At 54.3% G+C, this 12,300-nt stretch overlaps 1 protein-coding gene across 1 annotated transcript in view; it reads left to right on the forward strand.

Moving 5' to 3' along the window:
* The window catches only part of LOC113490885 (caseinolytic peptidase B protein homolog), a gene marked incomplete at both ends in the record, with an annotated part of 35,375 nt that overhangs the window by 15,193 nt on the left and 7,882 nt on the right, over positions 1-12,300 (forward strand). Inside the window, one exon of the mRNA XM_026867497.1 lies at positions 3,738-3,866. Within this exon, the coding sequence (XP_026723298.1) occupies positions 3,738-3,866 (129 nt within the window). The remainder of the gene's footprint in view (positions 1-3,737; positions 3,867-12,300) is intronic.

The raw sequence follows: 12,300 nt of genomic DNA on the forward strand, positions 1-12,300 counted from the left end.
GCCCAACAGCCCCTTCTGCACAGAAATCCTTCCTCAGAGCCAGCCTGACCCTGCCCTGGGCAGCTTGAGGCCATTCCCTCGGGGCCTGGCGCTGGGGCCTTGGCTCCAGAGACTCATCCCCCCTCTCTGCCCCCTCCTGGCAGGGAGCTGCAGAGGGCCAGGAGGTCTCCCCTCAGCCTCCTCTTCTCCAGACTGAACCCCCCAGTTCCCCCAGCCGCTCCCCAGCAGACCTGTGCTCCAGACCCTGCCCCAGCTCCGTTGCCCTTCTCTGGCCACGCTCGAGTCATTCAATGGCCTTTTTGGGGTGAGGGGCCCAAAACTGAACCCAGGAATCGAGGTGCTTTGCTGGGACAAGCTCAGAACCCTTCCAGTTTCCTGATGGTGAAGTCCCTGAATGTGGCTTTACTGAGTTTTGGTTATAGACCCGCTCACCTCAGAGCTGAGCACGCCTCCAGGAGCGGGATTTGGCCCACAATTTGGGTGGTGTTGATTCCATGGGAGACAGCCCATGCCAGCCCCTCCATCACCAGGGCTCCATGGTGGGGCTGTGTGCTTGTGGGGCATCCTCATTTCCCAAAGTTATGAGAGTTGGGAAGGGTCATGGCCAGGTATTGCCCCTTCCCCCAGCTCAGTGAGGGCTTCTTCAGTCTCCGTTAACTCTGGATTGGGCATAACACTCTCCCTTTCCTCAAAAACTACAGAATCCCAGAATCATATGGGTTGGAAAAGACCTTGAAGATTGTCCAGTCCAACCATTAACCTCACACTGACCATTCTCAACTCCACCAGATCCCTAAATCAAGATACAGTGCAGTGCCTGTCGATGTCCGTGGCCCTGAGTGTTAGCATCAGCTCGTTGACAACTAACTGAGGGCAGGCTCTGCCCTCCCGTCCGGCGTGAGGCCAGTGCCAGCGACGGGTCCTTGACTGGGGAGTGCACAAGCTCTTGATGGCCATGACTGCCCATCTGGCCAGGCCTTAGGTCAGGCCTTACTCCAGGGCACTGAATGCTTGAGGGGCTGATACCATGAAGGTGCTGTGTCTGCTCCCACAAATCTCCCTTCCCACCTAATCAGCAGCATGGTGTTTCCTTCAATACGTAGCAAGAGCTGCTTTATTATTTTTCCACTGTTTGTTTTTGCTGATGACGAGAGCAAAGGGCTTAAAAACCAGGAGGTTTTCAAAAACCTGTCTCTTAGACCAGCTGTAGAGGAGTATTAGTGCTGCAAACCCCTCCTGCAAACCCTGGGTGCTGGAGCCCTCCCCGGACACAAGGGCTGGTCTGCTGGAGACTCCCAGAATGAGGAGCCCTGAAATCCGAGTGATGGTGTGGCAGCATCCTCTCCTGTCACAACTTCCCTTCTGTTCTCCAACATCATCGCTGCCTTGTAGTAATCACTGAGTTTGACCCAGCACTGAGGGATCTGGTGGAGTTGGGAAGGGTCAGGGTGAAGTTCATGGTGGCACTGGAGGAGCTTCAAGGGCTTTTCCAGTCAAGATGATTCTGGGATTCCATGAGTATCATGAGGGAGTTTCTCCTGGCTTGGGAGAATATTTGTTCCTGTTGCAGAAAGAGCATCTGAAAATAGGTCTTTGATTAAGAGCATCGGCAGTGGAGGCACCTTCATCTCTCCCACCACGTGTCCGGGTCTAAGTTCAGGTGGGACCATTGCAGACGTCATTCAGTCTGTGCTCTGCACATCAGTGTGATTTACTGCCCTCCTCGATCTTCCCGCTTGGCGCTTCAAACTCTGATTTTGCACCTGCTGGAGAAGGTTTAATGTTTGAGCGGATCTGTCTCACCGCTCAGTCCTTCTCCTGTCCTCCTGGGAACACCGTGGCCCAGCTTTGCTCTGGCCTGCAGGAACAAGTCATTGGGCTTTCCCTTGCGCAGGGTTTCCGTTGCATCTTGGCATTCAGTAGAGCTCAGGGGAAGAAAAAATTATAATTAATCAGCTTTTGAAAACATTGGTTTCTGTTCAAACAATCCTCACTATTTCTAGGTCTGATTTCACAAAACCTGCCAGGGCTCAGTGTAATAGCATTTGCTCAGGGGATTCCAGGCTTCTTAGTGAGCTGGAAAATGTGTTATTATGAGTTATTCCCATTCTGGGAGCATCGAGGAATGCACCTCACGGAGCATGCTGTGCGGGTGGCTGAGCAAACATGGGCTGAAAGTCCCAAAGAACAGTGAGTTTCAGCACAAAATCAAAGCTGACAAGCGCGTAGGTATGGACAGCAGCAGAACTCAGTTGAGTATCGTGCTCTGCGGCAGTTAGTACTTCTTGGTTAACAAAGGAAGCGTTTTTGGAAGAGTTCCTGCTTTTCAGTGGCTACTTCTTGACATTTCTGGGAAGTGTGGAGTAGAGACCTGGCCAGGCTGGAGCGACGGGCTGAGCCCAACTGGGGGAGTTTCACTGAGGGCAAATGCCGGGGGCTGCCCTTGGGCCACAACAACGCCCAGGGGGGCTCCAGGCCTGGGGAGGAGTGGCTGGAGAGCTGCCGGTCAGAGAGGGACTGGGGGGTGAGAATGAGCCAGAGTGTGCCCAGGGGCCAAGGAGGGCAACGGCATCCTGGCTGGTGTCAGCACTGGCGTGGCCAGCAGGGACAGGGAAGGGATCTGAGCCCTGGGCTGGGCACTGGGGAGGCCGCCCCTCGATTCCTGGGTTCAGTTCTGGGCCCCTCACCCCAAAAAGGCCATTGAATGACTCGAGCGTGGCCAGAGAAGGGCAACGGAGCTGGGGCAGGGTCTGGAGCACAGGTCTGCTGGGGAGCGGCTGGGGGAACTGGGGGGTTCAGTCTGGAGAAGAGGAGGCTGAGGGGAGACCTCCTGGCCCTCGGCAACTCCCTGCCAGGAGGGGGCAGAGAGGGGGGATGAGTCTCTGGAGCCAAGGCCCCAGCGCCAGGCCCCGAGGGAATGGCCTCAAGCTGCCCAGGGCAGGGTCAGGCTGGCTCTGAGGAAGGATTTCTGTGCAGAAGGGGCTGTTGGGCGTTGGAATGGGCTGCCCAGGGCAGGGGGGAGTCCCCGGGATCCCTGGAGGGGTTGAAGAATCGGGCTGAGCCAGCGCTGAGGGATCTGGGGGAGTTGGGAACGGTCAGTGGGAGGGTCATGGTTGGGCTGGAGGAGCTGCAAGGGCTTTTCCACTGCAGATGATTCTTGGAATCTGGGAAGAGGAGCTGGGCACCTGAGCAGTGGGAATGGGGAGGCTTAGCCTGACCTGAGGAGTTCCCCCAGGCATTCCCAGTGACCTGCTGTCCCTCGGGCTCACTGTCGGCCCTTAGCCCTGCTGCCTCTTACCTGTTGGTTTCAGCTTATAGGTTTTGGTGGCCCTGCTGGCCAATAAAAGAGGGGAAAAAAAAAAGTCAGAAGTATTACTTGCTTGTGTTGATTCCTGATTTCACATTGAACGCACAAGGAGGCCGCAGCTGGAGCAAGCCTGAGAGGTCTCTGGGCTTTCTCCAGCCACCTCCTCCCCTGCCTGGGCTCTGTGAAGGCCGTGACCAGCTTTGAGGGAACCCTGTTGTCTTCACCTCCACTGCTGCTCAATGGAGTAGGGACAGTAGCCACCAAAAACCCCCACTGAGGTCTTAATCGATTGTCTCCTGGAAAAGGCTGTCAGGCTCTTTACGAGCTTCCAGGGCTGGCGGGGTGGGTGGTGCGTGCTGCTGGTGCACGTTCAGAGGAGCAGGTTTTGACTATCTCCATGAGCTGAGCTTTTCTTCTTCTTCCCCTGCAGTCCTTGTAACCCGGGAGGATGACTTCAACAACCGCCTGAACGTGCGAGCTAATTTCAAGGGCTGCACAGCTCTACACTATGCTGTACTGGCTGATGACTACCTGACCGTCAAGCTGCTGCTGGATGGAGGTGAGTTTTGTAGCTCTGACCAACTCCTGGGCCAGGGGCACTTTTTCTGAGTAGCCCAGTCCCACAGAACCGTCGGGCTTGGAGAAGGACCACACTCTTTCCTTGCCAGGATTAGATGTGATTCACTGCTTGCTTTAACCTCTTTATTTTTTAATTTCTGTGTTCCCGTTCATCTCCAGTGGTTTTTCTGGTGGCTGTTCTCCTCTTAATTGTTGAGTCTTCCCTTTCTTCCTGAAGTTTGGTGGGGATGCATCTCCTGATCTGTCTGTTCAGTATTCGGAACTTTTCTGGTTTGCAATTTGCACTTTACTCATCTGTCATAGCCCTTATGTACCTTGTGGCATGGAATCAAAGAGCCCCAGCTCTACAGGGAATGGATCGGCTCTGTGGACGAGGCACTGGATGGGTACTGGTGCCCACAAGGAACGGTTGAGGCTCAGGTGCTGTTAGTGCCTTGGCCATGCAGCTTTTGGGAGAATTGGGAGAAATGAGCTTGTGTGGTTCTTGGTTGTCCTGGTTAGAGCACAGACCTCTTCTCCTCACGGATCCTGCTTCACTCTCATCTCTTACATACTCTCAGCTCTAGATGACAGGTCTGTAGAGATACTTAGAGTTGGACTTGATGTTCTCAAGGGTCTTTTCCAACCTCAGTGATACTAAAGAGATGAAAACTTGTAGGATTAGAGCATTGTTCAGGTTGGAAGGGACTTCAGGAGGTCTCTACTCCAACCTCCTGTTCAGAGCAGTTCAGCTGTGAGGCCAAACGCCGTTACTCAGGGCTTTCACCAGCTGGGTCGGCTGAGGGCAGACACAGCCCGACCTCTCAGGGCAGCCTGTTGCAGTGCTCGACCATCTTTATGGCCAAAAAGCTCATCAGCACTAGTAGAGGAAGAAAAGAAGATGCATTTAGCTAACAGAATAGAGATGTGCTGCCATGACAACAGGTTTTTATCTTTACCCTCCTGATGATCTTTCCCAGGGTGACATTTGTGTCTGTGTTATGCCATTATCCAGACCTGGAGTCTGCTGAATGTGTATCTGCATCATAGAATCACAGAATCCCAAAATTATGGAGGTTGGAAAATCCCTTGCAGCTCCTCCAGCCCAACCATGACCCTCCCCCTGACCGTTCCCAACTCCCCCAGATCCCTCAGCGCTGGCTCAGCCCGATTCTTCAACCCCTCCAGGGATCCCGGGGACTCCCCCCTGCCCTGGGCAGCCCATTCCAACGCCCAACAGCCCCTTCTGCACAGAAATCCTTCCTCAGAGCCAGCCTGACCCTGCCCTGGGCAGCTTGAGGCCATTTCCCCGGGGCCTGGCGCTGGGGCCTTGGCTCCAGAGACTCATCCCCCCTCTCTGCCCCCTCCTGGCAGGGAGTTGCCGAGGGCCAGGAGGTCTCCCCTCAGCCTCCTCTTCTCCAGACTGAACCCCCCAGTTCCCCCAGCCGCTCCCCAGCAGACCTGTGCTCCAGACCCTGCCCCAGCTCCGTTGCCCTTCTCTGGCCACGCTCGAGTCATTCAATGGACTTTTTGGGGTGAGGGGCCCAAAACTGAACCCAGGAATCGAGGGGCGGCCTCCCCAGTGCCCAGCCCAGGGCTCAGATCCCTTCCCTGTCCCTGCTGGCCACGCCAGTGCTGCAGGGTGCTGTTCTGTCAGCTGCATCTGCTGCTGTGCAGATTGTTCTGCAGACCGCAGAGTGACTCAGTAGCGTTCTTCATCCTTCCAGGCCCGTGGCCTTTTTCCCTGCTGCTCCTTCCCCTGCAAGAATTTCACCTCTTCCCCGCAGGGTCACCTCTGCACCAGCAAGGAGTAGCGATGCTGCGCGGCATGTGCTTGCCAGCAGCCTTCTGCCAAGGGCAGCCTACGGAATGCTGGCAGCCTGTCCCTGCAGTGGAGATCCTCTCCAGCAGCTGTCCAGTCAAATGCTGATTTTCTGCCAAAATTTTAAGAATGTCGCAGTCTTCTGATGTGGGTGTCTCAGGAGTTAATTCTAGGGAAGCGGGCAGGCAGGTAACTAAGTCAGGCCCACGTAAGGTGCATTCCTTAAGAAAGCAACTAAAAAGATAATGGAAAGTAGCATCTGTGAAGGCTAAACATCCCCAGAAGAGATGAAGAAAAATAATTGTAGGAACACTGAACCTTGATGCTCATCTATACCATATGCTTGTTATCTTTTGCAAAGAGAAAAATAAGAGTGAAAGGTTGAGATTCAATACCACTGAATTCCAGTTAACTCTGGGTTGGGATTTCTCTCTGGGAGCTTGCCAGATACCAGAACCCTGTCTCATGGCTATAAATTATCCCCCAAAAAAAGGAGCCACTGAAAGAAATGCTATTGCAAACGGATTTAGCCAAGGTTCCTCAGGGATTCTTGCAGAGAAGGGAGCTGAAAAGCAGACAGCTGCTCTGTAGGCTGTGGGAGCACGTGCGTGTGGTGCCTGGGAAGTCCTCAGACAAAAATATCAGCCACGGTGCAGCCCAGCACCTTTGTCTGACGTGGCCAACCTGCCCCGTGTTTGCAGCGTCCATAGACACCGCGTGAACATCGGCTGCACAACCCAGCTGCTGCTTGACCGAGGGCACGGGTGGGTGGGAGAAAGTGCTCCGGGAGGACCCTCTGAGCTGCCACGGGGGTGGGAGGAGCGAGGGGGCTTCCCCCAACGCAGCCATCGAGTGCTGGCGCGGAAAAGTCCTCGTCACCGCGGAGCTGCGAGCAGATCCGAGCAGGGTGAGCCGGTGGCTCTTGAGGCTGGGGGCTGTTTCACCCATGGGGTGGTCTGAATCTCACCAGCAGTGTTTGCTCTCTAAAAAATACCTAAAGATGCCGACGTGGGGTAGCTGCGAGGGCAGAGGGGCCGTGCTCTGGGACGCTGGCACACAGCCGCTGCGGGGACGTCGTATGTCGTGGTCATGAGCGAAGGTGACGGCGGAGCTGCCAGCAAGAGGCTGAGAGCTCTTCCTCAGCCTGGAAAAGCTGGAATAACATTTTTTACAAAGATACCTGCTTCTTGTTTCTCCCTTTTACAGTCTCCTTGCAAGACTTGTGTATTATTAGCAGATAAGTACCGAGGCAGCTGCGTGGTTACCCTGAGTACAGGTAAAATATGGGGGCAAATAGGTGAAGCTGGCACTAAAGAATTTCGCCGTACTGAATAAATAATTGCAAGTAGCAAGTCCAGCTCATTTCTGCCCCCGTCCCCTGCTCAACTATCTGAGTGCTGTTATAAAACAAGCCTCTCTTCATAGAGACGACTCTGCTTTTTGTTCAAAAACTGTTTCTGTGTCTGTAGTGCAGCCACCGCTGTCTTTGTGAGCGACCGTTTCCGCTCCTCGATGCTCAGAGACTTCTTTGTTCGTGGCAAAGTGTCTCAGCTCAGAAGAACTCGCTTGTATTGCATTAAAAAAACGTGTAACGTTCTGTCGGGCCGTGTTTGAGTACAACTGAAGGGATTGTGTACCAGCTCAAGGGGAGAATTCTGAGTTTAGTCAGGCGTAGCGCTAAGATGTGACGAGCGCTCATCACCGTTCTGTTCTTAACTTGGCCCCGTGCAAATCCTTCTGGGAATAGATTCAAGAGTCTACGCTAAGCATGCATTTCCAAGTGAAAATCATCATCTTGAAGAGACAGGAGCACGTCCCAGCGCTTCGACCCTGGGAGTAGCAGTCAATCCCCACTTGGTGCGTGATGTGCAAGTCCGTGTAGGGTCCCGGGGCAGAGTTTGTGACGTTCTTCAGGTTAATCCGTAGTCACCAGCCCATCCACAACATCCCTTTGCGGTCAGTTATGATGAAAATTTAGGATTTACTCGCTAAATAGCTCTCCCCTCTGTGTCAGGTGAATTCTCCGGAGCTGCGGTGTTAGAGCAGACCCTTCCCTTCCCTTTCAGGGAGTTTTGCACGCCGCAGTTTGCTTTCAGGACTGGCTCCTGCCACGAGGTTTCCATTGCATTGACTGGGGCCGTTCCCCTCCTCCCGGCTCCCCGCGCTAACAAAGCGTCGCTCCCCACGTCCTTGTTAGTATAATCTGGGATGAATACCCGGCCCAAGGTCTCAGAAGTGGGGATCGAACACCTTTCACAGCGTGCCTGCCCCGGGCCCTTTGTGAGGATAATTTCCCCGTGCCGTCTGCCTTTGACACCGCGTAGGATGTCTCCGGTTTGCTGACATGGAACAGGCTCCCCTCGCTCCCTCCCTTCCACTTCCCTACACCTGCCTTTTTTACTAACTACCCATTTACTCTCCCCAACACTTCCTCCGCTCCCTGCCCTGCCCTCGGGGCCAAAGCCATTAACTGCCAAGGCCCCTCTCTGCTAAAACAACCACCCTGTTGTGCAGCCTTGGGGTTTTTCTTAAGGGAAGCCCCCGTGCACTTGCCCCTCACCCCACATCCCTGGCCTTTTGTGGCCCATTCAGTGACTCGCTTGACCCCTCCAGGACCTTATCGCCCTGTGGTCAGCATGTGTGTGCCCAGCAGACCGCGAGACGAAGTCGCTGCTCTGTTGTCCTTTCGGGCAGTTGTTGGTGACATTTCACAGTCTCCTGACCTGAGCTGACACCATAAATACGGGTGTTTAGGGGAAGGAGAGGGTGGGAGCTCACGTCCGCAGAGTGCACCAGTTGCTACTGCAGGCACGATCGATTCAGAGGGCTTTGTGTTTGGCTTGGAGGAAGGAAGGCAGGGTCTCCAGCTCACGATGGAAGCCTCTTCATTTTAGAGAGCTTTTATTATGTCGGAATTTAAATTGGCTACACAACACAGCCAGTATTAAAAAGTTCCGTTTTCTGCAGGCGGCAGGGTAGCTGTACCCTATTAACACACCCACAGTGGGTGTATGTGCTTGTACCAGCACTGGCGTGGCCAGCAGGGACAGGGAAGGGATCTGAGCCCTGGGCTGGGCACTGGGGAGGCCGCCCCTCGATTCCTGGGTTCAGTTCTGGGCCCCTCACCCCAAAAAGGCCATTGAATGACTCGAGCGTGGGCAGAGAAGGGCAACGGAGCTGGGGCAGGGTCTGGAGCACAGGTCTGCTGGGGAGCGGCTGGGGGAACTGGGGGGTTCAGTCTGGAGAAGAGGAGGCTGAGGGGAGACCTCCTGGCCCTCGGCAACTCCCTGCCAGGAGGGGGCAGAGAGGGGGGATGAGTCTCTGGAGCCAAGGCCCCAGCGCCAGGCCCCGAGGGAATGGCCTCAAGCTGCCCAGGGCAGGGTCAGGCTGGCTCTGAGGAAGTAGACACATCTCTCGGAGGTGAGGTAGCGTGTAGCTGGCGAAGCTGGGAGCGGGGCTCAGGGCACAGCTCCAGCCTCACCACTCCTGCCGCCTCGAGTGACTCGAACCCGCGTGCCCAGGGCTCATGCTTGAGTCTCTCTGGTAAAACGTGAGCGACCGAGTCACACAGTGCCCACACCTCTAATTAGAGGGGAGAGAGGCGGGAAGGAACATCCATTTATGAAAACGTTTTAGCTGCAGCTGCAGTAACCGACTTCTGAGCACCATTTGCCAGGAAATTTAGCACTGTGCATTAGTTGGTGATGCTCCACGCTCACCGATTCGGTGCAGTACGACTGCCAACGTCGGGACTAGGATGACTGATGGGTAAATAAATTACAGGGAGGGTCTTTTGACATCAGGAGGCGAAAGCGCTTGCGGTATTCTCGGGAAAAATCAGGTTGTAATTACAGCTGCTCTTCTTGTGGTTTAATTCTGCACAATGTCTTGGAGTGTTTCTGGTCACATCCCCGGGGAAAGGGCTCTGGTTGTACAGAGGGTGGGGGACATTGTTAGGCAGTTGTGGCCTTCCCGGTCACCAGCAGCCAGCACGTGGTGACAGAGGAGATACCTTGGGCCCCATCCCATCCTGAGAAGGTGACACAGTCCTTTCACCACTCTCAGGGGTGTCACTGCCCTAAGCAAGAGCAAAACTGGGGAAACCACCTGAGAAACGGTGGAAGTCCAGTGGGCCGGGCTGACGGTCTCTGAGCAGGAGGTCTTTTCGAATGGGTGGGTCCCCAGAAATTGCCCTCTGAGGTTCAGATGCAACCGGACAGTGAGTTTAAACCTGAATTTTTTTGCTTTGCTTGGTTCTCCATAGAGCCCTGGAGATGGATCAGGTTGCAAAGTGCTGTCCCAGGGCCCAAGACAGTAGGTGGTACACTCAAAAACTTCCCCCATGTGCTGATTCCCTTTGAAAATGATTTCATTTATTCATTTCATTATCATAATGACGATCATTTATTATCATCATTGTATATTATAATCAAAATCATTTTATTATCATTTATTTCATTTATTGGAAGGACCTGCAGTGCAGGTGTGGCCATGCCAGCCGGGAGGACGGGGCAACAGGGTCCAACAACCCAGGGTCCCTTTGGTCCCTGCACCCACTGTAGGTGCATGGCGTGTCCCCAGGGAGCTGCGGGAGCTCAGAGTGTGTCTTGAACAGGCACCATTGTCGTGACGTGCTTCGGGGAAGTAAAAACCACAGGCTGCTCTGGCTTCACTGGGGGTTTTTTTGCCTCACTTGAGCACGAGTTAGGAACTTGTGAAGGCTGTAATTTAGTCCTCGTGAGCAAAACCAGCCCAGTGTGAAATAAAAACTCTGCCTTGGCTGGGTGGGATCCTGCAGGCCTGCACTAAGTGGGGAGCACTCACGCCTGGGGGAGCAGCCCCGCTCCCGCGGAGCCGTGTGATCGTGGATCCCCTGTGGCCCAGACCCCCGTGTCGGGGGGAGCGGGGCTGAGTCCTCCCCTGAGCCTCAGAAGCCGCCCAGCCCTTCCTCAGCACGAGACAGCAGCTGGGGGGGGGGAGCAGGGTTGGTGTTTTTGGGGTGCCCTCAGTGCTCTGTCCTGGAGGTTTGCTCCGGGCCTGGCGCCTTCCGTCACACATCCATCCCGGGCCGGGTGTCGTGCAAGAGTGCCTGAAATCCTCTCTCCTCCGTGCTCATATTTACAAGGGAATGTGATAAATTCAGTATTGATTCCTTCTGCTGCGCTGTAAATTTTGCAAAAGATGATTAAATAGCGCAATAGAGTCTGCAAGCACCGTGGCTCAATATGTTCTGGGCCGGCGTATCGACCCCCTCCATCCGACGGCAGCAAGTTCCACTCCCAGCCGTGCCAGACCAGTAATTAAAATCCTGTGAGACTGGGATTTAGAAACCAATCATAGCACAGCGTCGCAGTGTCTAACGTCCCACCGTGGCGGGAGCAATAAGGGTGTACGTGCAAGCACATTTATGTCCCTGTCGGAGCGCTTAAGAATAGTTTCCCCGTAGGGCAGGGGAGCAAATAGATCCCTCTCTAAGTGTTTCTGGGTACAAAACTCTACAGTGACATAATGTTTGTCATGAATTTAATAGCTCTGCACGCGTGTGTAGGTGTAGAGAGAGGGGACAATTCTTTAGTTTCCCTTCCCATCCTGTTACCTGACAAATAAGGCAGATTGTTTTTCACACCCAGGTACCGGGTAGGCAGAAAACAACTCGCGGGTACATCCCAGTAAAGCAAGACTGAAAGGAGCAAGGAGGTCCATTTATTTTAAAAGGCATGGCCAAGAATAAAGGATTTTCTGAGCCCAAAATACAGACTCCAAACTGCCCGAGCCTTTCCATGCTCTGGTCCTTACCATGCATCGCTGGAGAGGATTGTGTTTGAAAGCAGGTAGAATTTAAGCACCTGTAGTTTGAGGTAAGACTTAGCCAATATTCGTAACGTCTTGAGGGAAGCCTTTTTTCCTTCAGATATCTCAAGTCTTGTGCATGGAGTGTGAGAATTTGCAAACCCAGCTCTCCTTCTTCATCCTTCTCATGAGGTCTTCCCGTTTGTCCTCCCGGCTGCTCTCGGAGGAGTGGGGACGCAGACAGTTTCATGCGTTCCAAGGGGAATATAATCCTCCGCTATTATTTTTCAGGGGGACAGGTTCTGGTTGGGATTGTACCTGTGTGCTGGGCAAACCTCTGCAGAGCTTTTAGAGAGTTCCACTGGGATCACTGAAAGCAAATTGGGACATTTTTTTGTATTTTGTAATTCTATAAATTTGTGAAAAATCACAGACTCCCAGAATCATTGCGGTTGGAAAAGCCCTTGCAGTTCCTCCAGCCCAAGCATGACCCTCCCCCTGACCGTTCCCAACTCCCCCAGATCCCTCAGCGCTGGCTCAGCCCGACTCTTCAACCCCTCCAGGGATCCCGGGGACTCCCCCCTGCCCTGGGCAGCCCATTCCAACGCCCAACAGCCCCTTCTGCACAGAAATCCTTCCTCAGAGCCAGCCTGACCCTGCCCTGGGCAGCTTGAGGCCATTCCCTCGGGGCCTGGCGCTGGGGCCTTGGCTCCAGAGACTCATCCCCCCTCTCTGCCCCCTCCTGGCAGGGAGTTGCCGAGGGCCAGGAGGTCTCCCCTCAGCCTCCTCTTCTCCAGACTGAACCCCCCCAGTTCCCTCAGCC

This window comes from Athene cunicularia, unplaced genomic scaffold (assembly GCF_003259725.1).
Source record: "Athene cunicularia isolate RWA unplaced genomic scaffold, athCun1 SCF_57, whole genome shotgun sequence".
NCBI lineage: Eukaryota > Metazoa > Chordata > Aves > Strigiformes > Strigidae > Athene > Athene cunicularia.